This window comes from Lichenostomus cassidix, chromosome 12 (genome assembly GCF_008360975.1).
Source record: "Lichenostomus cassidix isolate B80296 chromosome 12, HeHo_3.0, whole genome shotgun sequence".
Taxonomy (NCBI): domain Eukaryota; kingdom Metazoa; phylum Chordata; class Aves; order Passeriformes; family Meliphagidae; genus Lichenostomus; species Lichenostomus cassidix.
The window spans coordinates 14737468-14757470 of NC_139493.1; the positions used below are offsets into that span (position 1 = coordinate 14737468).

The 20003-nt window shown below is 45.3% G+C and overlaps 4 protein-coding genes and 4 non-coding genes across 20 annotated transcripts in view; 6 read left to right on the plus strand and 2 right to left on the minus strand.

Moving 5' to 3' along the window:
• Positions 1-1750, minus strand: part of PBRM1 (polybromo 1) — a 54618-nt gene extending 52868 nt beyond the window's left edge. For 3 of the 10 annotated variants that reach the window (XR_014854767.1, XM_085072860.1, XM_085072861.1), the window contains exon 1: positions 1613-1750. The gene's annotated coding sequence lies outside the window, so the exon portion shown is untranslated. The remainder of the gene's footprint in view (positions 1-1612) is intronic. The other 7 variants (XM_085072855.1, XM_085072858.1, XM_085072857.1 and 4 more) reach the window with 4 other exon arrangements.
• On the plus strand, positions 1745-8821 carry GNL3 (G protein nucleolar 3). The gene is made up of 15 exons (XM_085072866.1): positions 1745-1866; positions 2240-2298; positions 2408-2545; positions 2986-3099; positions 3266-3349; positions 3590-3725; positions 4203-4306; positions 4572-4707; positions 5193-5280; positions 5632-5815; positions 6426-6568; positions 7291-7427; positions 7882-8102; positions 8296-8377; positions 8467-8821. The coding sequence occupies exons 1-15, from the start codon at positions 1854-1856 to the stop codon at positions 8553-8555; spliced, it is 1728 nt and encodes a 575-aa protein (XP_084928992.1). The 5' UTR covers positions 1745-1853; the 3' UTR covers positions 8556-8821.
• LOC146431798 (small nucleolar RNA SNORD19) lies at positions 3782-3857 on the plus strand. The gene has a single exon (XR_014854826.1). It is a non-coding gene; the product is annotated as a small nucleolar RNA SNORD19 (small nucleolar RNA).
• Positions 5019-5092, plus strand: LOC146431799 (small nucleolar RNA SNORD19). Its single transcript, XR_014854820.1, has one exon. It is a non-coding gene; the product is annotated as a small nucleolar RNA SNORD19 (small nucleolar RNA).
• Positions 5490-5565, plus strand: LOC146431800 (small nucleolar RNA SNORD69). The gene has a single exon (XR_014854822.1). It is a non-coding gene; the product is annotated as a small nucleolar RNA SNORD69 (small nucleolar RNA).
• On the plus strand, positions 6066-6141 carry LOC146431801 (small nucleolar RNA SNORD19). Its single transcript, XR_014854821.1, has one exon. It is a non-coding gene; the product is annotated as a small nucleolar RNA SNORD19 (small nucleolar RNA).
• Positions 8822-9481: 660 nt separating the features above from the next.
• Positions 9482-19220, minus strand: GLT8D1 (glycosyltransferase 8 domain containing 1). 3 transcript variants are annotated; one of them, XM_085072868.1, is made up of 11 exons: positions 18894-19220; positions 17580-17728; positions 14487-14542; positions 14281-14379; positions 13627-13843; positions 12889-13006; positions 12267-12351; positions 11895-12007; positions 11214-11380; positions 10932-11044; positions 9482-10314 (listed from the first exon to the last, which is right to left on the minus strand). In XM_085072868.1, the coding sequence occupies exons 3-11, from the start codon at positions 14500-14502 to the stop codon at positions 10124-10126; spliced, it is 1119 nt and encodes a 372-aa protein (XP_084928994.1). In that variant the 5' UTR covers positions 14503-14542; positions 17580-17728; positions 18894-19220; the 3' UTR covers positions 9482-10123. The 3 variants fall into 3 exon arrangements, with proteins under 3 accessions (XP_084928994.1, XP_084928995.1, XP_084928993.1); XM_085072869.1 differs by lacking the exons at positions 17580-17728; positions 18894-19220 and adding an exon at positions 16281-16395; XM_085072867.1 differs by lacking the exons at positions 17580-17728; positions 18894-19220 and adding an exon at positions 16049-16193.
• On the plus strand, positions 16511-19396 carry SPCS1 (signal peptidase complex subunit 1). Of its 2 annotated transcripts, XM_085072870.1 has the most exons (5): positions 16511-16811; positions 17612-17652; positions 17794-17853; positions 18169-18255; positions 19220-19396. In XM_085072870.1, the coding sequence occupies exons 1-5, from the start codon at positions 16511-16513 to the stop codon at positions 19340-19342; spliced, it is 612 nt and encodes a 203-aa protein (XP_084928996.1). In that variant the 3' UTR covers positions 19343-19396. The 2 variants fall into 2 exon arrangements, with proteins under 2 accessions (XP_084928996.1, XP_084928997.1); XM_085072871.1 differs by lacking the exon at positions 17612-17652 and having other exon boundaries at positions 16640-16811.
• The last annotated feature ends 607 nt before the right edge of the window (positions 19397-20003 follow it).

The window sequence follows — 20003 nt, forward strand, 5'->3', positions numbered from 1 at the left end:
CTTTGGCACTGCCTCCAACTTTCATCTGAGGGCTACAGTCTGGAGTGGCTCAACCAGGCATGTGCTGGGAAAAACAAGCCCTTGCTTGTGGAAGAAAGGCAGGAGGGACTACCAGAATCAATAATTCTGCTTCAACTAGGAACCCAAAAGTACACTCAGTCTAATCCCATCCTGAAATAAGGATTTGGGAACCTCCCAAGCGGCACCCGCCTGCAAACTGCACATCAGCTGCTCCATGTCCATTATCTCAGGCACAAACTCTGTGGCTCTCAGCCATACTCTGACACTGGTGTGATCAAGACACCCTCACCGCTTGGACAGAGCTTCCAAAATACATTTTTCTCCTCCAATAAGCATGCAAAACATATATCAGTCTGGACAACACCATGAACACTCAGTGAGAGACCTGCTGATATAAAATTCTTGCTGAATGTGAACCTCCAAAACACAAACTTCTCTCCAGATAGATCTCCACACTCCTAAGCACAGAGAACTCTGCTATGCACAGAAATATATTATTTTACTTAAGAACCTGCCTCCCAGACTTTCTCCTGCAATCTCTCAACAGTCACACCAAGGCTCTCCACAGCTACAAATGAGCCACCTCCAATGCCACAGGAGCTTGAGCGTCTCCTTAGTAATTGCTCCCACCAGCCATAAAAATGTCACAAAACCACAGCAAGAAATGCTTTGGCCATTACTATTTCACATGTATACTGATATATACACAACGGGGTAAGTTTTCTCTCCCAAAAGCTGTACAGACTGACCCCAAGTGTCACCCACTCCAACCTCACTACACGAATGTTTTACACACAGTGGACTTAACACACTTAAAATAAAACAATGCATTCTAGCACATGTTTCATTTTCTGTCTCCAGGTAGAGGAAAGCTAAAAGCCAATAGATACCACGGGTAGTATTTATTGCTATCAGGACCTCTCACGTTTCAACAGAAATACTAAACACGGTAAATTTAGCAAAAGGAACAAGCGAGGGAAAAGCAGCCAGAATTTTCCCCGCTTATCGATCCCATTGAAACCCGCTACGGGACGGGAAGAGAGGGATGGCAGCAACGAGACGCTGTAAAAGGGCAACGCTGGCGAAGAAGCGAGAGGGACAACTCATCTATCGTTTTATCAACACCGGGGCAAGAAACAAAGATGCCAAATCCGTAATTTCCCCGAAGCGCCGGAGCCCCTGCCCGGAAGGCGAGGTGTCATCCCCGGCAGGAGACAAAGCAAATCCCTTTCCCGGCGCCGGGCGGACAGCACGGTGTCCCGGGCCGCTCCGCGCTGCCACCCCGGCGGGCAGGACCGCGGCTGTCCCCAGGCCCGCTCCGGGAGCGGCCGTTGTGCCCCCGCGGGCCCGGCCCGCCGCCGGCACGGCAAACACGGCGCCAACCGGGCGGGAAGGGCTGAGGCGCACCCGGGCCACGGGCCGAGCACCGGGACAGCGACGCGGTGCTGGCCCGGCGGCAGTGCCAGGGCCAGGCGGCACTCGGCGCCCCGGGCCCGCCGCGGCGGGGCCGCTGCGCGCTCGGGCGGCGCCGCCACACAAAGGGAGGCAGCGGCCTCCGAGCTCCGGCCCGCGCCCCGCCCGCGCCGCTCACCCCGTCGGCTCCGCTCCGCCTCCCGCAGCCGCGGCCGACCCGGGGTGGGTACGCGGGGTCCGCCCGGCCCGGCCCGTCCCGTCCCGCCGGTACCGCCCGTCCCGACACCGCCGGTGCCGCCGCCGCCGCTGCCGCAAAGCGCGCCCGGCCGCCCAACGCGCCTAGACCGCGCGACATCCCGGCGGGGCAGCGCCGGCGCGCTTTACGGCAGCGCCCGGCGGCGGGAGCACGTGGCGGCGCCATGAAGCGGCCGAGTGAGCGCCGGGAGCGGCACCGGGAGCGGCACCGGGATGGGCAGCGGGATGGGCACAGCGATGGGCACCGGGATGGGCAGCGGGAGCGGCACCGGGATGGGCAGCGGGATGGGCGCCGGGATGGGCACAGCGATGGGCAGGGGGGCCGGGAGGAGGGGGCGGGGAAGGGAGGCGGCCCGGCTCCGGGGATTGGCGGTCGCCCGTGGCCGAGCGAGCAGCGGGCAGCGGGGCTCGAGGGAGCGGCGGCCCGGCTCGGGGCGGGGGAATCGGGGCCGGGATCTCGGAGGAGCACCGGGGCGGGAGCTCGGTCGCGGCCCCGTGGCGGGAGATGTGTGTATCAGCCCTCGGCGCTGACGGGCGCGGTGCGTTGCAGAGCTGAGGAAGGCGAGCAAGAGGCTGAGCTGCCACAAGCGCTACAAGATCCAGAAGAAGGTGAGTCCCGGCCGTGCCGCGCCCCCGTCGCTGCATTTTGCATTTTCGGGGCCTCTACACTGCAGGTTTTGGCCTTAGACTGAGAAAGTTTTCTTGTTCCTATCTTCAGATCAGAGAACACCACCGCAAAGTCAGGAAGGAGGCCAAGAAACGTGGACACAAAAAGCCCAAGAAAGATCCCGGAGTTCCCAGCGCTGCGCCCTTTAAGGAAGAGCTTCTGCGGGAAGCAGAGCAACGAAAGCAGAGGGTAAAATACAGTTTGTGGTAAAGAGGACAAGAACTGAGACCATCCCTGTTTTCAAGGAAGCTTTGTGTGCATAAGGGGGCACTCAGAGGTGCAGTTATGGCAGATTGTAGATGGTCCTAGTAGACACGTGCTTTGGAAAAATAGGGATTTTTTTTCAGTATTGTACAGTGTGCAGCTTGGTCTTTTATTTTTAATACATGACATGGGAGCAGCACCTTGATCAGCTGTAGTGGTTGCTGCAGAGCTGCTATTTCGGGATCAAGCTAATGGATGGTTGCCTCTGGGTAGGATGCAGCAAAAGAGTTCCCAGAGTCACTTGGACAGCCAGGACTTCTAACTGAGCTGTCTCAGGAATTTGGGTCAGAAATGGGGACAAAGAACCCTCTTCCTTACCACTTTCAAAGATGTTTCATCTGGTTTGGGTTTTTATTTGCAATCAGCTTGAAGAACTGAAGCAAAAGCAGAAGCTCAACAGACAGAAAGAACATGAAAAAAAGAGGAAGCTGGAAGCTAAAAAGAATGCAGCTAAAATCAAGGAAAAAGCAGAGGGAAAGGTAGGTGTCCTGTATGATTTTGATTCTTTGATCCTATAGGAGTCATCCTGAAACTGCAGCTTCTTAAGCAGAATGTTACATGTTATATCTTCATGATGAATATGCACACAAGTATTAGACACTAATTCTCATTTAAGTTATTTCCTTTTGTTTTTATTTGCTTCAGGAATCCTCTGACAAATCTAAAGGAAAGACTAACAAGCAGCTGAGTAAAAATTCAAAGAAATCATTCTGCAGGGAGCTTCAGAAGGTGAAATGCTTCAACTACTTTAATATAACTAGATGAGAGTCAGCAATGAGAGCACTTGTGATTTTCCTTTTTTTGTATTACTGTTTAGAACATGAAGTTTGTGTGTGATAAACTAGAATACTGAACTAAGGGATTTTACAACAGAAGAGGTTTATAGGTATCTTTGTACACCACAGCTATTCCTGAGTTGCCATCTGGTCTGTGTTGTGTTATTTGAATCTTGTCTTTTTTCTGAGCCAGGTGCTTGAGGCCTCAGATGTAGTTCTGGAGGTTTTGGATGCAAGAGATCCAATGGGCTACCGGTGTCCTCAGCTGGAGCAAGCTGTCACTTGCTCTGGGGGAAACAAAAAGCTGCTGTTGGTTCTGAACAAAATTGGTAAGAAACACAGGTTTTCTCAAAGTGTTGCTGGCCACTGGGGTTCTGTAGTAGGTGAGCTATGAAGAAGATTTTAAAGGAATCTGAGGTTCCATTGAAGACATAAGATCCAACTCTGAGCTCCCTAAAAAGGCTGGAAATTACCGAGTTACCAGCAGCTAAATAAAAGAAAATAAAATACCAAGAGCAACAACAAGAGCAAAGGGAACTTTGTAGTAGAGTAGCCTTTGTAGGATTGTGGGATAATCCTTCACAGAAAGTCACTCTGTACCATACAAAGTCTTCTAGCAAGACCCCAGCATTAAAAACCTAATAGAGGCCAGAAATGTAATTGTGATGTGTTCTGCTAAGGCAGAAAAAGAGACACTGGATGCTTCTGGGGAATGTACTCAGTACTTCATACTAGAGTTCTCAACCAAACATTATTTGTCATAATAAGATTCTTTTAAGGAGTAAAAGAACCGCTCTTCTTTCCAGATTTAGTGCCAAAGGACAACGTAGAGAAATGGTTGAATTATCTGAATAAGGAGTTGCCAACAGTTGCTTTTAAATCAGCAATGCTGATGAAGGACAAGACTATGGTAAGAGCACTGCAGGCTCTGTCCCATGAGGAAGTCATGTGTGTTTGCAATCATACAAGCTGAAACATCTTTAAAATTCCTCTTCCCCTGTTTGATTTCACTTCTGTAACTGATGGATGTGTCTTTATACTTCAGCTGAGCTTTGCAGTACAGAGGGGGAATCCTTGCCATTGAAATTACAGTAGATGAATAAATCTAAGCATCCATATTTTATCTTCGTAAATAGCACCTGACCATGGGGGTTTTTTGCCTTTGAATCCTGTAGCAGCAACAGGTCACAAAAAGACACGCACGTGTTGATTTCTCAGAAACTTCTCAGTATTTTGGAAGCAAATGCCTTTTGAAACTTCTTCAAGAGCACGGCAAGACCCAAGACAAAGCCATTCAGGTTGGGGTAGTAGGTAAGTGTTTGGAGAAACAGAAGGAGCTTCCTTCTCCCATAGAGCTTTGGGATCCTGTACTATGGACTGAGTAAAACTGATAACACCTGGTTTGCTAATGTGCTTTCTGGCCATTGTGTTACTTTGATCTAAGGCTCTTACTGTGGTAGTACTTCAGTTGACAGTGATCCATGGTGCCACTTCCATGGGTAGCTTAGGGGTCTGTGGGAGCATAAAGAAGGCAGGATATGTGCTCCACTGCACTGCCTTCCTCCTGCTTGACAAAAAAAAAACCAAACCACTGAATGTAGCACCACAAATTCTACAAGTGTGAGAAATGAGGATACATATTTTGTCTTACTTCTCTAGTGAAGACTTCAGATCCAACTCTGATCTCACACTGACACTGTACCTTAGCAAAGACACCTGGAAGAAGCAGTTTTGATCAGTGTTAAAAAGCTGAGTTTTCTTATCTAACTTACAAGGATTTATGTGATTTTCTTCAGGTTTTCCTAACGTGGGAAAGAGCAGCATAATCAACAGTCTTAAAGGAAAGCGTGCTTGCAATGTTGGCCTGACAAGAGGGGTTACCAAGTAAGCTCAGTCTGATAAAAGCTATTCTTTTCCTTGTTTGTTGTGTTCCAGTTACCTTGTCTTTCCATCCATTAAGGGCAAAAGTATGCCAGTGTGCAGTTTTAAATGCACATTTCAATTTCCAATATGAAGGGATCTGTGTAATGCAAGCTCTCTCCAGGGGACACAGATGTATAAACTTGATGTTTTTTATGTTTAAATTTCTATACCACACAAAGCACATGATGACAAAACACTGCAACTGACTGTATGAAGTACATTCAATCCAACACTGAGCTTTGTGTTTTGCATCCCTCACCATTACCAGTCCTTCACTAATTATATACTCAAAGTGCATTTCTCTTTGAATAGGTCCATGCAAATTGTGCACCTTGATAAGCAGACAAAGGTACTGGATAGTCCAGGTGTAATTGCAGATCCTTCCAACAGTGCCCTGGCTTTGGCCTTGAGAAGTATCATAGACACTGAAGGATCAGACTCAGCAGTTGTGCTTGAAGGAGTAAATGCCATCATAAATCACTGCAGTAAGCAGCAGGTGAGCTTCATCTTTTTTCTACTTCTCTCACTGCATCAGACTTCTCTATAGGTTTCTTAGGCCCCATAATGAAACTTCATTTTGCTTTAGCTAATTCTGATAGTTTTTGCACTGCTTTCCCCTAACCATGCAAAGTGGCAATGCTATGGGAGATCCTTCATCCTTATAAACAGAAGGCAGAACAGCATGCCATGATCCTGCCAGCCAGGGTACACAACACTGCTTTTAAGACATCATGCAATCAGAGAGTGAAAAATGATGATATTCTTTGTGTGTCCTATAATTACAGTGAAGACCTCAGATCCAACTCTGATTTCACTCTAGTTCCGAGCAAATTAACCTAAAGCCTAATTGCCCTTCAGTTCTGTGAGAAGTGCTTTCACAGACCAGTGTGCTGTCTCTATACACCCACAGGTTTGGGTGAATGGCAGATGAGTTTGTTGATGAAGTAGGCATTTTGTATTGTAATGTTTACTCCCACGTGCAAAAGAAAAACAGCTTTTCACATACTCTGTCCTCATTGTTACCCAACTTGATTTGTTCTTTTATTCCTAAAACTATGGGGAAGGTGGGCATGTCTTCCTGAATGTGCCATTTTCTTTTGCCCTAGGTAATGATGCACTATAATATCCCAGATTTCAGGGACCCTGAAGAGTTTTTATCTTTACTGGCTCAGAAGAGGGGCATGCTGAAAAAGGGAGGTGTTCCTGACATAGAAAATATGGCTAAATCAGTGCTTGGTGACTGGACAGGGTACGTATGCTGTGAATTTTACTCTATGCTGCTCACCTTTTTCTCACTGTTACTTCAGCACAGCAGAAGCACCGAGTCCTGCAAAGTACTTAAAAATGAGAGGCTGTTTTTTCCCTTGCTTTCTCACATTTTACATTGATAAAGAGCTGAATTGTCCAACAGATTTAGAGAATGCCATCCACAGATTATTTCTAAAGTAGTGAAGGATACATAAGAAGAGTCCAAGTTTGTTGCACATTACTCCATAGACAGTTTGCTGACTTAGGCTGTAACTCTGTTATGGAAATCTGCTCTCCTCTCAAATACCAAGTCCATGTAGTCCTCTTCTAGACAGGAAAGGATATTGCAGACTTTCTGTGGAAATTTAGGTTGGTTCCTATATTCTGAGGATAGGAATAAATATAACTCAGATTCAGTAACTGACTGTGACTATCTCCCTTGCTCACATGGCTCAACTGCTTTTACAGTTCATGATTTCACAGGCAGGTGATTTGTGATGACAAAGAGCCATTTCTTTTTCCTCTCAGGAGTGGGCTATCCACTTAATACTGTTGACAACTTCAGAGTCAAATGTAAATAGCTATTGAACTGCTGTTAAACAGGTAATAGTACACGAGTGGTTAGGTTGAGCAGTTTGAGAGCTTTGTGCTATGGGTTTTAAGTACAGTGATTTAACTGTGTTATCTTTAGTTGTTTTTTAATGCTGATTTTTATTTTGTCAGAGCCAGAATAAAATACTACTCACAACCTCCAGGATTTCAGAAGCCACCACCCTATCTTACAGAACAAAAAATAGCTGAAATGCAGGAGGGCTTTAATTTAAATAACCTAGAACAAGAAAACAGCAACACTGTTCAAGGTAGGACTTGAATACTTGAATAATGTAGACTACCATTAACCACAGAGTCACAGATTGGCAGGGTCACCTTTCACTCAGACCAGATTACTCTGAGCCCAGCCTGGCCTGGAACACTTCTGGGGATGGGGCAGCCACAGCTTCACTGGGCAACCTATGCCAAGGCCTCACCACCCTCATAGTAAAGATTTTTTTTCCTGCTATCTAATCTAAACCTACTTAAGTAAACTTACCTATACTCAAATCTAAGTTTTCCAGCTCTTAGTAGTCTTATGTAGATGCCTCAGGGAAAGCTTTTCTTAGAGAATTGTCCTTGCTTTGGTGGCAGAGCACTCTGTGTGAGAGCCCTGTCTGTGGCAGGGAGGAGGCAGAACTGCAGTGTGTCCTCCTCTGGGGGTGGGCATTACATCTGTGCTGGCTGACAGGGACTGAACAGACACTTCTGTGTTTTCTGCAGCTATAAAACACCCCAGTCCAGCAAGCAGCATTGTTTTTCAGTCACCTGGTATGACAAATGGGATAATAGAGGAAAATAAAATGATAGAGGAAGGATCAGAGTGGGGAAACATGGAAACGAGCAAGGAAGAGGAAGAAGAGGAGGAGGAAGAGGAATTCATGGAAAGTGATAATGATGAAGATGATATGGAAGAAGATGATGATAATGATGATATTGAAGAGGTAAATGAGCATTTCACTAGGGTTGGGCTTTTCCTTAATTAAGGAAACAACATTGTTCCAAGTCACCTGGCCTCAGCAGTGAGGCTTAGCTATACACAGGACTTCCACTCTTCCCCAGGCTCTGTTAGGTTTCATTTGCATAGGAGATTTCATTAGTGATGTTTGAATAATGTCTGACCTCTCTGACTTGTAGGAAAGCCAAGTTCAAGTCACCCAGAAAGCAAAGCCTGGAAAACAACAAAGAAATCCAACAAATTCCAAAGAGCAGATGGCAGGTGTGTATTTAGAACCCTGGCTTGAAGGATGGTCTCTGGTCCCCTAGCACCTGCACTGGTTTCACTAACACATGATTTTCTCTTCTCAGGAAATGAACGTTCCAGATCACTGTCCTTCAGCTTGGATAAACCAGCAAATGAAGATGATGCCTATGATTTTAATACAGACTATGTGTAACAAATCAGGTGTGAAGACACTGTTTGGAGTTACTGTTGGCTTTCAGAACGGTCAGGAAGACTTGTGTTGCAGCAGAAGCTGGAGGAGTGCTGCACAACCAGAGAGGCTGCAAAGACTCAATTCTTGCTGTGTCAAATAATGTATGTATATAATAGAGCATCTCCCTTGGTAGTTCCAGATTTTATGCAGTTCTAGGAAACTGATTGTTATTCAGCTTTAAGTCATAAAGTTATTTCCTATATTAAAGCAGATTTTAAAAATTCTAATAGATTTGCTTAGTCTGTTTATTTTGCCTTATAAAAAGACCTTTTTAGAGGATAAACCCTTTGTCTTAAACAATGATAAATGCGGACTGCAATGAGAAAAGCAGTTTGAAATCCTTGTAAATGATTAAGCAGAAGTAAGACCATATTCATGGTCAGGAATGAGCCCTTTACCTCTGCTGCCCTATATCTCAGACCAGGCAGACTCAGCTGTCACTGCATGCAACCTGAGTGCAAACCTCTATTCATTGGAATAGCTGGCACAATAGCTGCTGGGATATATCAGCTAGTATAGCTACTCCTCACTCTTAATAGAACAACTATCAAAAAAACCAAGCCAACTTACCTGTAGCACAGGTGATGGGCAGCTGGCTGCAGAGGGCACAGGCATCTCACTTGATGAGTTCCCAGACTGGGAAAGGCATAGGAGGAAACACTATAGCAGAGCCAAGCTTCCTGCAGAGAACTCTGAGGAACTCAACAATAACAAAATTAATCTGTAATTCATATAGCCTGGTCCCCAAAATAAGTATTTTGCACTGTTTTAGAGTTACATGAGATTAACTGACTTTGGCTTCAATAACTTGCTACTGTGTTTAAGTACAAAGGAAACACTGCCTGGATCAAGATTGGAATTAGGTTGCCATTTACCTGAGGCTGGAGTCAGCATGTTACAATTAGCTTTATTTTTGAACAAAGTTTCATCCACCACTTTACAAAAAATGGTTTAGTGTTCACTGGCAGTTCAAATCACTTTGCATAGTGAAAGAATACTTGAAGGAGTCATCTTTCAAAAAGGATTCAGTTTTGCAGAATTCTGCAAGAAAGACTAACAGAAATGGTTGGGAGATTTCATGCAAGAAAGGGTTGTTGAGGGAATTATTTCACAGGATAAGAAAACAAAGCAAACAAAAAACCCAGAACAAAACCCAGGCAGCTCTTAATTACAGTACATTGCTGTGCAAGGTTTGCTGGTGCAAGCACCAGCTGAATTTGTATTTTGTTCTTCGAAACTTTTGTTTCTGTAACTGACAAAGTCAACTTGACTGAAATGACAAACAAAAGTGCTCATTTGTGGAGATCTTCCCTTGTTTTCTGTAGTGCTGCTGGAATAGCATCTTGTGTCACACAGGTGACATCAGCCTTCTTTGGACCTGTGCATTTCAGGACTGCACCTGAATAAGTGCATCACCTTGTGCTCCAGAAGGCAAGGACGGCTCTGTAATACAAGTTGGCTAAAAAAAAAAAGTTCTGCTTGGCTCCAGAAGTTTCCTGAGAAAACACCATCATTTATTCAAATGGACTCTACTTTGCTTCATAGGCTTCTGAGTGTCTGCGGATCAGGTTGAACTTGCCTGTAGGGTCAGGGACATACCACTTCTCCCAGACTTCTGCATAGGAAGCTGTTCTTCCCCAGGGTTTGAAATGCCCATTCCAATGGAGCAGCTTGGCAGCTTTCACAAACTGAGGGGAGTACCTTTTCCCAGCACTAGACCCTTTAATTAAAAAAGAAGTATTAGTGCCTGAAAAAAAGGCAATAGAAACACCAACATGCAAACATTAACTTCAAAACAAAGGATTTAACAAAGGAGATCTTATCATTTATGGAGAAAGGGGGAAGCAGAAATAAGGGCAAAGTGAAAACCAGTCAGGTGCAACTGAAGGCCACTTTGATCTTTCTGTGTGTCTATTTTCATACACTGACTTAACTTCCAAGTTCTTTAAAACCCCCTTAATATACAGATGAATTCAGTAGCTTATGTATAGTTCACCAGAAACAAAACCTCAAAAAGCTCTCCCAGCACTGGGCTTTCACCAGTAGCACAGACACAAATGTGTTGTTCTCAATAGTTTTGGAAGAAACACCACGGATCACATATTTGTGGAAAATAAGAAGGATTTTGTGACTAAATCAATTCAAGAACCCCTGGCAGTTTGGAAAAAGGCTCAGGCCCACAAGCCCCAAGCTGGTATTGCAAAGCTGTTTTTCCTAAAGAACAAAGGACAGAATGGGGGAATAAAAGCTCACTTTGTTGCATCATCAATGAGGTGTCCAGCTACAGACCTGGAAAAACACCCTGGGGGAGCAGCATCACAAATGTTCCATACATACCGAGATGTCGGACGTTCCACATGGGATCGATACTGGAATGTTGCTTGTAAAATACAATTAGCAGTGGAGGTGTTGTGATGCTGCCAGCCAGAGTCTTACTGTAAAGTTCCTCTCTGGAAGAGAAGTTGAAGTTGAGAAAGGATGCTGATGAGTTGATTTTTCACTTGCAGCAGCACAACAGGAGTCCAGAGATATACACACACAGCCTTTCATTCAATAGGGAAATGTCCCCAGCAGAACTCAAGTCCTGAGCTGCTGCCACCCTCAGCTTGAGGTACTTACACCACATTAAGTGCCATCCACTTCTCCAGTTGTTTAGTGATGTTCTGTAATTTCCATTCAGTCAAATTGGCAACGAAAACTCCAGGATTGAAAGAGCAGGTGTTGGCTTTCATGGCAAGCTTTCGGATGGTTTCTTTTTTGTAATCTAAAAACCCAATATAATTATACTGGGAAAAAAAACAAAAGAGAGTAGAAGTTAGCTTAAAATATGAGGAAATTCCTAAAGAAAAACTCTGCACAACTCACAATGGACAGGCATAAGTTGAAGTTGTTAGAGCAAATATCCCTTCCTTTAAAATGACAGAAAGAAAGCTTAAGAAGTGTAACCTTTTAACAATAGGATTATATAGACTACATATTTTAAGGAATGCTGCATGGTCTTAATAATACCATATTATTAATATGGGGCCAGTCCCAGAAAAAGTACTTTTAATATATTCACAAGTGAAAAGTTCTCACTCAGATGTTCTCAGATCTGCTGTTCCACAATGGGAACTGCTCTCATTGTAAAGCACAGCAAAAATTCCAAGTAATTTACTGTGCCTCAGCAGAAACTGCAGGTCCCATTTGTAAAACTGGTTTGGGCAGGGACAGTCACATGTTCAGGCTTACAGCATTTGGAATATTCCCAAATGCCTGAGATCTACAGTATTGTTATCATTGAATAAGCTTAAAACTAACCTGATTCCCTGCTCCACGGACAGCAACTTTACTACTGGTTGAGTCACAGTCATCTGAAAATGCAGCTGCATGTCCAGGTTTCAATGGAGTGTTGTAAAGTTCAACAATATCATCTGGAAAATGGAAGTAAGCACAGGAAAATCAAAAGCAATTCTGACTAAGTGTCAAGTTAGGCTTTGTTCAGCCCATTGTTACAGCAGATAAACCCACGCAGCTTAACCCAATTCATTCCTATTTACAAAGTTTTTACATCTTTCCTTGAAGCAGAAATGTTTGGGCTCTGTGAGAGATGAGATACTGACCTCAGCACGTCAGTAGTTCATATTACTGGCCTAAGCATGAGGCCAGTGGCAGCTAACAAAGGTCCCATACCTTGCACTATCACATCATCATCCACATAGATGACCTTCTCTGCATGAGGTACCAAGTTGGGCAAGTAGAATCTTGCAAAGGTTAACTGGGAGGACAGCAAAACAAGAGAAGTGAAGAATTAAATGGAAAAATTGTCCAAATCAATGTGGAATTGACTGATTTTTCTAGCACTTATCTATGGCACTAATGTATAAGACAACTTCTATCAGGAAAGTAAAATAGGCAGCAATATCCTACAAGTAATTTAAAACAAACAGGTTCCATCAATTTCTGGTTTACTATGAATGTATGTATCGATTAACTTTAAAACTGGTCTATGTTAAAATTTCTTGTTTGTCCACATAGACCTTCAGTATCTCTGAGGTGCTGGCTTGCTTGACATGCCACCTGCTGTGTTTCATGCAGCTAGCAGCAAAAAATTATACTAGGCATGCATATATAGATATTCAGATCCATCTCTCACTATCTAAAAACTTATTTTTACTGAAATTTAGGAATTTGATTATGAGAGATTCCTTCTATGCCAACAGATGGTTTTGATCACTAGCTGTGTTCAAAAGCTAGCATCAAAATATATTGGTATTAACTAATAATTGCAAAAAGTAATCAGCATCATCCTTACTGGTTTGAAGGTGTCTGCCTTTTGGGGATCCACTTGTACTTTGCCTTCTAAGACACGAGGGTCAAAATCCAAAATTCGGTATCTCATATTTTTCAGAGGAGTGCTCCTCAGCCACATCCTGCAAGCAGGAAAAAGGCACAGATCTTGTTAGATGAGACAAAATCAAGTGAAAACCAAGAAATCCAACTGACAGTGACACAGATCTTGATGTGGCCACTCACTTCCCTAACCAACAAACACATCTAATGTGTAATCAATGGCTGGCATCAGTGCTGTCCTGTGGCCATACCTGGGACATGTCAAAGGTACAAGGTTGCTTCTTATTTTATCAGAAATACAGAGTCCTATTATCACAGGTCCTTCCAAAAAACACTAATGTGGACAGAAGGGGGTAAAAATAAAAGGATCAAAGAACAATCTATAAAAATGGAGAAACGCACTTGCCAGCATTTTAATTGCTTAGAAGAAACATGGAAATAAGTGCTACAACCCTTCCACCAACAAACTCCTACCTCACTGGTTGGATATAACCCCACTGGAAAAGACATTTCTTTTCCATCCCTGAAACCTGACCAGGAGGAATGACTCCCATAGTAGCCTTGTCCAAAAACTGCCACAAGCAGCAGCAGATGGGACTGGGAGTCAGGGGAGTGCAGCTCCACAGAAAGGCAGCATGTTCTCCTCTCAGAAATACTTCAAGTTCATAGTGTTGTGGGAATCCAGTGAAAAGATCATTACCTCAAATGATCCACAGTGTCATTCAAAGTAACAATGTGGAAAACCACCCTGGATCTGGTGTGCTGGTAAATGCTGTTCATGGCTGCAATTGCACCCCCAAGCCTCTCATCCGATGCTGCAATGACCACAGAAATCTCCTTGTCATTCCTCTCATCCGTCAGCCTCTGGGGAGCTGCAGGAATGAAATCTATAGGCTGAAGTCCTAAGGGACTTGGATCTGCAGAATATAAATGACATACTTGTTTTTAGTGTTATATATTATCAACACACTAAAATTCCCAACACTTCAATTATTTCTTCTATACACTTGGATACCTGAGTTGAGGTGTGGATTACAAGCAAATATTGAACACTTAAAACAAAACATCAGCTTTTGAGAATCTGAGATGTTAATGAATAGAATAATATCACATTTACAAAAAACTGCACACATTTAACAACACATATCCACACACAGCACAAGGTATTAACGGCTGAGCTACACTTTCCAAAGGTAATCTGCACTTACCTTTGGTCCCCTCTGCCATGCCTGTAACTTCACTAACATCCCCCTTCCATTCACCCAAACCATGTGGGTTCTGTCTGGGCAGAACATATGTTTTCCCACCAAATCTTAATATATGTTTTTTTAAATTAAAGTAAAGCCCAACATACCTGACAATTCCCGTCTCAAGAAGTCACTGAGGCTTAGGAAGTTATGATGAATAACTAGCAAAAATATGACAACAGCCACTATAAGGATGGAAATGTTCACTGAAAATTAAAAAGAAAAAACTTTATCAATATAACCAGAGAACAACTGAGAAACTCAGATACAAAAGATATTTTTTAAAAAATCAGACAAACGCATATACACATACCTTTCCTTAACGTCATTTTTCTGTTCTTATTTTATTAGCATAAGGGTCCTGCAAACCTGCAAGAAAAAAATGCTGCAGTCACTCCCTATTTCCAGTGCATTCCTACACGAGGCACAGCACATTATCACCAGGAGTGTCACAATAGTTTCAGTGTCAAATGGAGTGAATGTTTCCCTCTGTCAAAGAGATAAAACTGTCACATTTTAACAAGTGAGTATGGCATCAATAAGTACCTCATTACAACCACAGAATCACAGGATGGGCTGGGTTGGAAGGAACTTTCAAGATCTCCTGGTTCCAACCTGTGCCATGGGCACAGACACCATCCCCAGCTTCTATGGCCAACTTGTGCCAGGACCTCACCACCCTCACAGCCAAAAATTTCTCTCTAATACTTCATTTAAACCTGCCCTCTGTCAGTTTAAAGCCATTTCCCCCTGCCCTGTCACTCTATGCCCTTGCCCAAAGTCCCTTTCCAGCATTCTTGGAGCCCCTTTAGGCACTGGAAGGGGCTCTAAGCACTCCCTGGAGCCTTCTCTCCAGAATGAACAAGCCCACCTCTCTCAGCCCATCCCCACAGCAGAGTTGCTCCAGCCCCCACAGCATCTTTGGGGCTCTGCTCTGGACCTGTCCAAACAGGTCCATGTCTTTCTCATGTAAGGGACCCCATCACATACAATGACATATCTAAAGAAGGTCTCAGATATAAAAAGGAGACGTACAGATCTTTCTTCCTACTTCACTGACAGAAAGTTAAAAAAAAGCCAAACTCCTGCCAGTCAAAAGTGATCTGAAATCTGGAAAATTATGTATGGTTTCTTTACTGTTGAAACAATTTATTTAACAATCTGAACTGGAAGCACTAGATAAATTATTATACATTTCCTTCTACACTTAACCAACTGCAAGATCCTGGCAGGAGACAGTGTTTACAAGATTTTAACAAACAGCATCATATGCTTTAAACACTATTACATTCTCTACCTTAAAAATATATATATCAGAGTATCAGCTGAAGTGTCACCACATGGAACAGATCACAAAAGTGGGAAAGAAAGCAGTACCATCATGTTATAGAAGGAGGTAGAAGCACAACACAATTCAAACATGCTTGTTCATTATTTAAGGGTAAAGGTGAAATCAGAACAAAATATGTGTATCCTGGCATGTGAAGGAGCTCTCAAGTAATACAGAGAAAGCTCTCTAACAAAATTCCAGAATTACTAAATCCCTAATTAAAACACCGCAGACTGTGCTGTGACTGTCAAACGTATCAGAACCAAGCTCCCCGCTGCTGTATTTCTCCCCCAGGGCAGACACCTCAGCGGAGCCCAACAAACCCCTGCCCTGAGCCCTGTCTCCGGCACCACCGCACTGCTGGCACGGGGCGGGACACGGAGCTTCGCCTATGGAGCACAACGCCACGTCCCGCTGTGGAACGGAGCGCTTTGCAATTGCAGCGCCGGGGCTGAGGCGCACACGGACACGCGGCAGCCGGGCTGAGGGCACTAACCAAACGGCCCCTGCACAGGGATGGTCACGAACCACACTAAGACACGCACCGCGCCGCTCCGCCGGCTCCCGCAGCGCCCACCGCGCTCCCCGGGCTGCTCGGCGGGCACACCTCGCTCCGGGGCCGGCGGGCCCGCGCCCGGCTCTCCCGCACCACCGCGGCCCCTCACGGACCGTCCGCCCGCGCCGCTACCGCGGCAGCGCACGGCCCGCGGGTGCCCGCCAAGGTGCCTGACCGCCGCCAGGCGATGAACCCGCGCCGCGCCCACCCCGCCGCTCTACCGGGGCCGTGGCGGCGCCCGGCGGCTCCTCGAGGCTAGCCCGAGGCTCGGGCGGGCTGCCGAGTCGGTGCGAGTTCCCCACAGGCGGCCCCGGCGCCTCGCACCTGCCAGGGAAGTGCCTCGGCCGGGGTCCTGCGGGGCGAAGCCGCCGTTGCCGAGGAGACGCGTCCCGGCGGGTGAGGGGAAACGGGAGCGCAGCAGCCCCGGAGCGGCGGCGGCGGAGCGGAGGCGATGCCGAAGGCTGGAGGCCGCACCCCCGGCCGCCAGAGCTCTGGGCGGGGCGGACGGGGAGCGCTTCCGGCCAGCTCAGCAGCCGCCTTCCGTTCCACCGCGACGAGCACCGGTAGCAGCAGAGCCGCCGGGACGAGCGCAGCGGAGAGCAGGGCCCTGACCGGGAGCGGGGATACGGACTGCGGGGACACGGACTGTGGGGACACGGACTACGGGGACACGGCTGCGAGGAGGAACGGAAAGAGGCCGAAGAGGCGCCGCCGCCATGCTGAGCGTATTCCGCTCCATCCCCACGCAGATGGTAAGGCCGCCCGGGCCTCGGCACTGGGGCACTGCGGGCGACACGGGCGGGCGCGGGTTTCAGTGTCCCCTGCCCGCCCGGCGACACGCCTGGGGTGGGGGGCGGGTTCAGCGGCCCCTTCGCGATTTTGGCATCCCTGGACGAGGCACGACGAGGGGGACGCAGGATGATTTGTATAATTCCGAATTTTGACCTGGGAGTTGGGACTTTACAGTACGTGAAAGGGAAGGTACTAGGCAGCTGTGTAAAGCCCCTCTGTGGTTTCCTGCCTGTGCCATAGACGGGCAGAAGACAGCGTGTGCTCCCAGAGAGCCGTTTTCTAACGGCATGCAAACATAGATTAGTTGGGCTTAGAAGGAATCTATGGATATCATCCATTCCAACCCCGACACGGCGGGTCACCTGGAACAGGAATGCATCCAGGTGGATTTGGAATGTTTCCAGAGCGAGGGCCTCCTCGACCTCTCAAGGCAGCCTGTCCCAGTGCTCTGCCATCCTCAACATAAAATTATTCCTCCTGTTGAGGCAGAACTTCATGTGTTTTAGTTTCTGGCCATTGCTCCTCATCGTGTAACTGGGCACCACTGAACAGAGTCTGGCACCATCCTTTTGACACCCACCTTGGAGATACTTATATGTCAGTCTTCTCCAAAACACAGGTGCTACACACACTGTGCCCTCTCAGGCACACCCTCTTCTGTGGTGATACAGCTTCTACTTAGTGATGTTAAGCTGACTACAGTGATATTTTGTATTTACATTACTTACTCAGATCAGACAGTGCTTGCTTCTGTTTCTAGGTGATATGGTCAAGCTTGCAGCGGCGATGTTTTCAGACATTGTAAGAAAAATAATTCCAATCTGATTTGAACAAAAATGCTGAGAAACCCACGGTCAGGTAGACTGTAGGATCTAACCTGAAAGAGTTAAGTGGGCAGGTTTGTGTTTCGAATTACTGACTAAAAAGTGTCTCTTCTCACAGGACTACAAGGGCCAAAAATTAGCAGAGCAGATTTTTCAAGGAATCATTCTTGTCTCAGCAGTAAGTATACTAGACCTGTGGGTGAGAACATAAAGGACTACTTTGTTTTCTGATCTTACAAATTTTATTCTTATTGTTTGGGATCACTAAAAGCTTTAGACAAAGTCAGAGGGGTTGTCATAGATTAAAACTTTTCTTCTTCCCATCTTTTACTTTCATTGTTGGCCTGTAATTTTGAAAAGGTTAGAAAGATGTATGAACTGTGCTTTTGAAAAACCTGTATTTTCCTACTTAAATCCACCCCCTGCAACTTAATTATGTAATGGGAACTGGTTTTCTTCATTTAGTTTGATTTCTTTAAATACTTTTTTCCAGGTAATTGGTTTTATCTATGGATACATCACTGAACAGTTTGGATGGACTGTCTACATAGTTATGGCTGGATTCGCTTTATCATGCGTGGTAAGAATGTTTTTTCCCCAAACCAGAAAATACTTGCAGTATTTAATCCAGCATAATAGTTAAATTAAGGAGCTGTCAGCACACACTAATGTTTGCTATGTAATTCAGATTTATTAATACATATCTGTACTTCCTTTGATCTGCATAAAGTACTTTGCGGACCATTAAGTGATTTTTTTAAATGCTAGCAGGATTTTTGCAGTTTAATACCACTCTGGAGTTCATTTTTCATTTCAATTAAAAGTTAGTGTAAAGTGCAGCTGACAGCATTGATAATAGAAAGGACAGTGAGGCTTTCTGTGCAGTAGCAGCTTGTCATGAAAATTTTGCAGCTGTCCCCCTGCTGACTGAGGAGAGAGACAAGGAGGCAGAGTATGGAATTGCAGGAATAATTCCTTATCCATGCATGAGAGGTGTCCCATTCCTACTGGGGCACTCCCAATCTAGTTTTACATGTGGTTTTTATACTTTTCAAGTGTTTAGATATAACACAGTTTGACCAATCACTACTTAAGAAACACACACACACATACCTACCCCCCCACTGTTTTGAAAGGCCTCTGGCATCGTCATCCATCTGCTCCTTACTTCCTTACTTACTTAAACATCCCTGAGTCAGTGTGGCTACAGTTACTTACCCCTGATGCCAGGCAAGGGCAGGGTTTCAATGCAGTGTTGGAGGTGCTGGAATGCTGGTATCACCTCTGGAGTCCAGGGGTATCCTTTTTTTCTCCATGGTGAGTGCTGTTCTCCTCCTTGCAGTGACCTGAGATGCTTTAATCATATTCTTAAGCATGACTGTAAAGTATAAACTGTAAATGTATACACCTTTTTATGAACTTGTATGAGTTTTCTTAGGACTAATTAATAATTAATTAGGGATGCAGATTTTCCCAAAAAGCTGTACAAAACAGCTGTTTAGCACCTCAGTGTCCATGTTCTGACTCACTGCCTTTGCCCTCAGCTGACGCTCCCTCCGTGGCCCATGTATCGCCGCAATCCCCTCAAGTGGCTGCCTGTCCAGGAGTCAGGCACAGAAGAGAAGAAGGTGGCAGACAGGAAGCCAAAGAGACATTCTAAAAGCTAAAAATTGCGGTTCTTCAGACTGTTACTTCATTCAATGAATTTCAACTCAGAGATACTTCTTGGCTTAGTGTTTGGGTTATTTCTTAGTACTTTGTATACTACCGTGAGTACAACCAAGCTCTGCAGGAAGCATGAAGCCTTGAAATTTGGTCTGGAGTTTCAAGGAAGTCACTGGGAACACAGGGATGGGGGGGATAAACTTAAGAAGGCTACTGGAAGTCACATCTCAAGTATTTTAGTGAAAAGGAACTCAGTGAATCAAATGAAGTCTAGTTAAGCTGTTGCCATAGCCTAAAAGATAATAAACAGCTGGACTTCTACTGAAATATATCTAACCATGTGTAAAAAAAGGTGTCAGTAGAGCCAGGTTGTAACAAATACTGTGAAATAGTACATACCCCACAGTTCTGGAAATAACTGTTCTAGGATAGGAGGCTGCAGAGTGGCAGGTTTTCTTTAAAATAAATTTCCCTGGGAAGAGCAAGTAACATTTTGCCTCTGCAAAATATAATAGCTCTTGAAACATTGTAACTTGAGCTTGTAGAGTGTGAGAGGCAGCAGGATCCGTAGGTATGGCATTTTTTTTTACTACTGTCATGTCAGTAACCTCACTCACAGGTGCTGGAAGTTAGAATATTTCACCTACAGCCAGGAAAAGAGAC

Bases quoted from the DNA above. Each gene is read 5' to 3' on its own strand.
- SPCS1 (XM_085072870.1), top strand. From the start codon at position 16,511: ATGCCGAAGGCTGGAGGCCGCACCCCCGGCCGCCAGAGCTCTGGGCGG. The intron at 17,653-17,793 runs GTAAGAAAAATA...CTCTTCTCACAG, and splicing joins CGGCGATGTTTTCAGACATT to GACTACAAGGGCCAAAAATT. The intron at 17,854-18,168 runs GTAAGTATACTA...ACTTTTTTCCAG, and splicing joins GAATCATTCTTGTCTCAGCA to GTAATTGGTTTTATCTATGG.
- GLT8D1 (XM_085072868.1), bottom strand. The intron at 12,008-12,266 runs GTATGGGACCTT...TCCATTTTCCAG, and splicing joins TGATGATGTGATAGTGCAAG to ATGATATTGTTGAACTTTAC. The intron at 11,045-11,213 runs GTAAGTACCTCA...CTTCTCTTCCAG, and splicing joins TGGATGGCACTTAATGTGGT to AGAGGAACTTTACAGTAAGA.
- GNL3 (XM_085072866.1), top strand. The intron at 4,708-5,192 runs GTAAGTGTTTGG...GATTTTCTTCAG, and splicing joins CATTCAGGTTGGGGTAGTAG to GTTTTCCTAACGTGGGAAAG. The intron at 5,816-6,425 runs GTGAGCTTCATC...CTTTTGCCCTAG, and splicing joins ATCACTGCAGTAAGCAGCAG to GTAATGATGCACTATAATAT.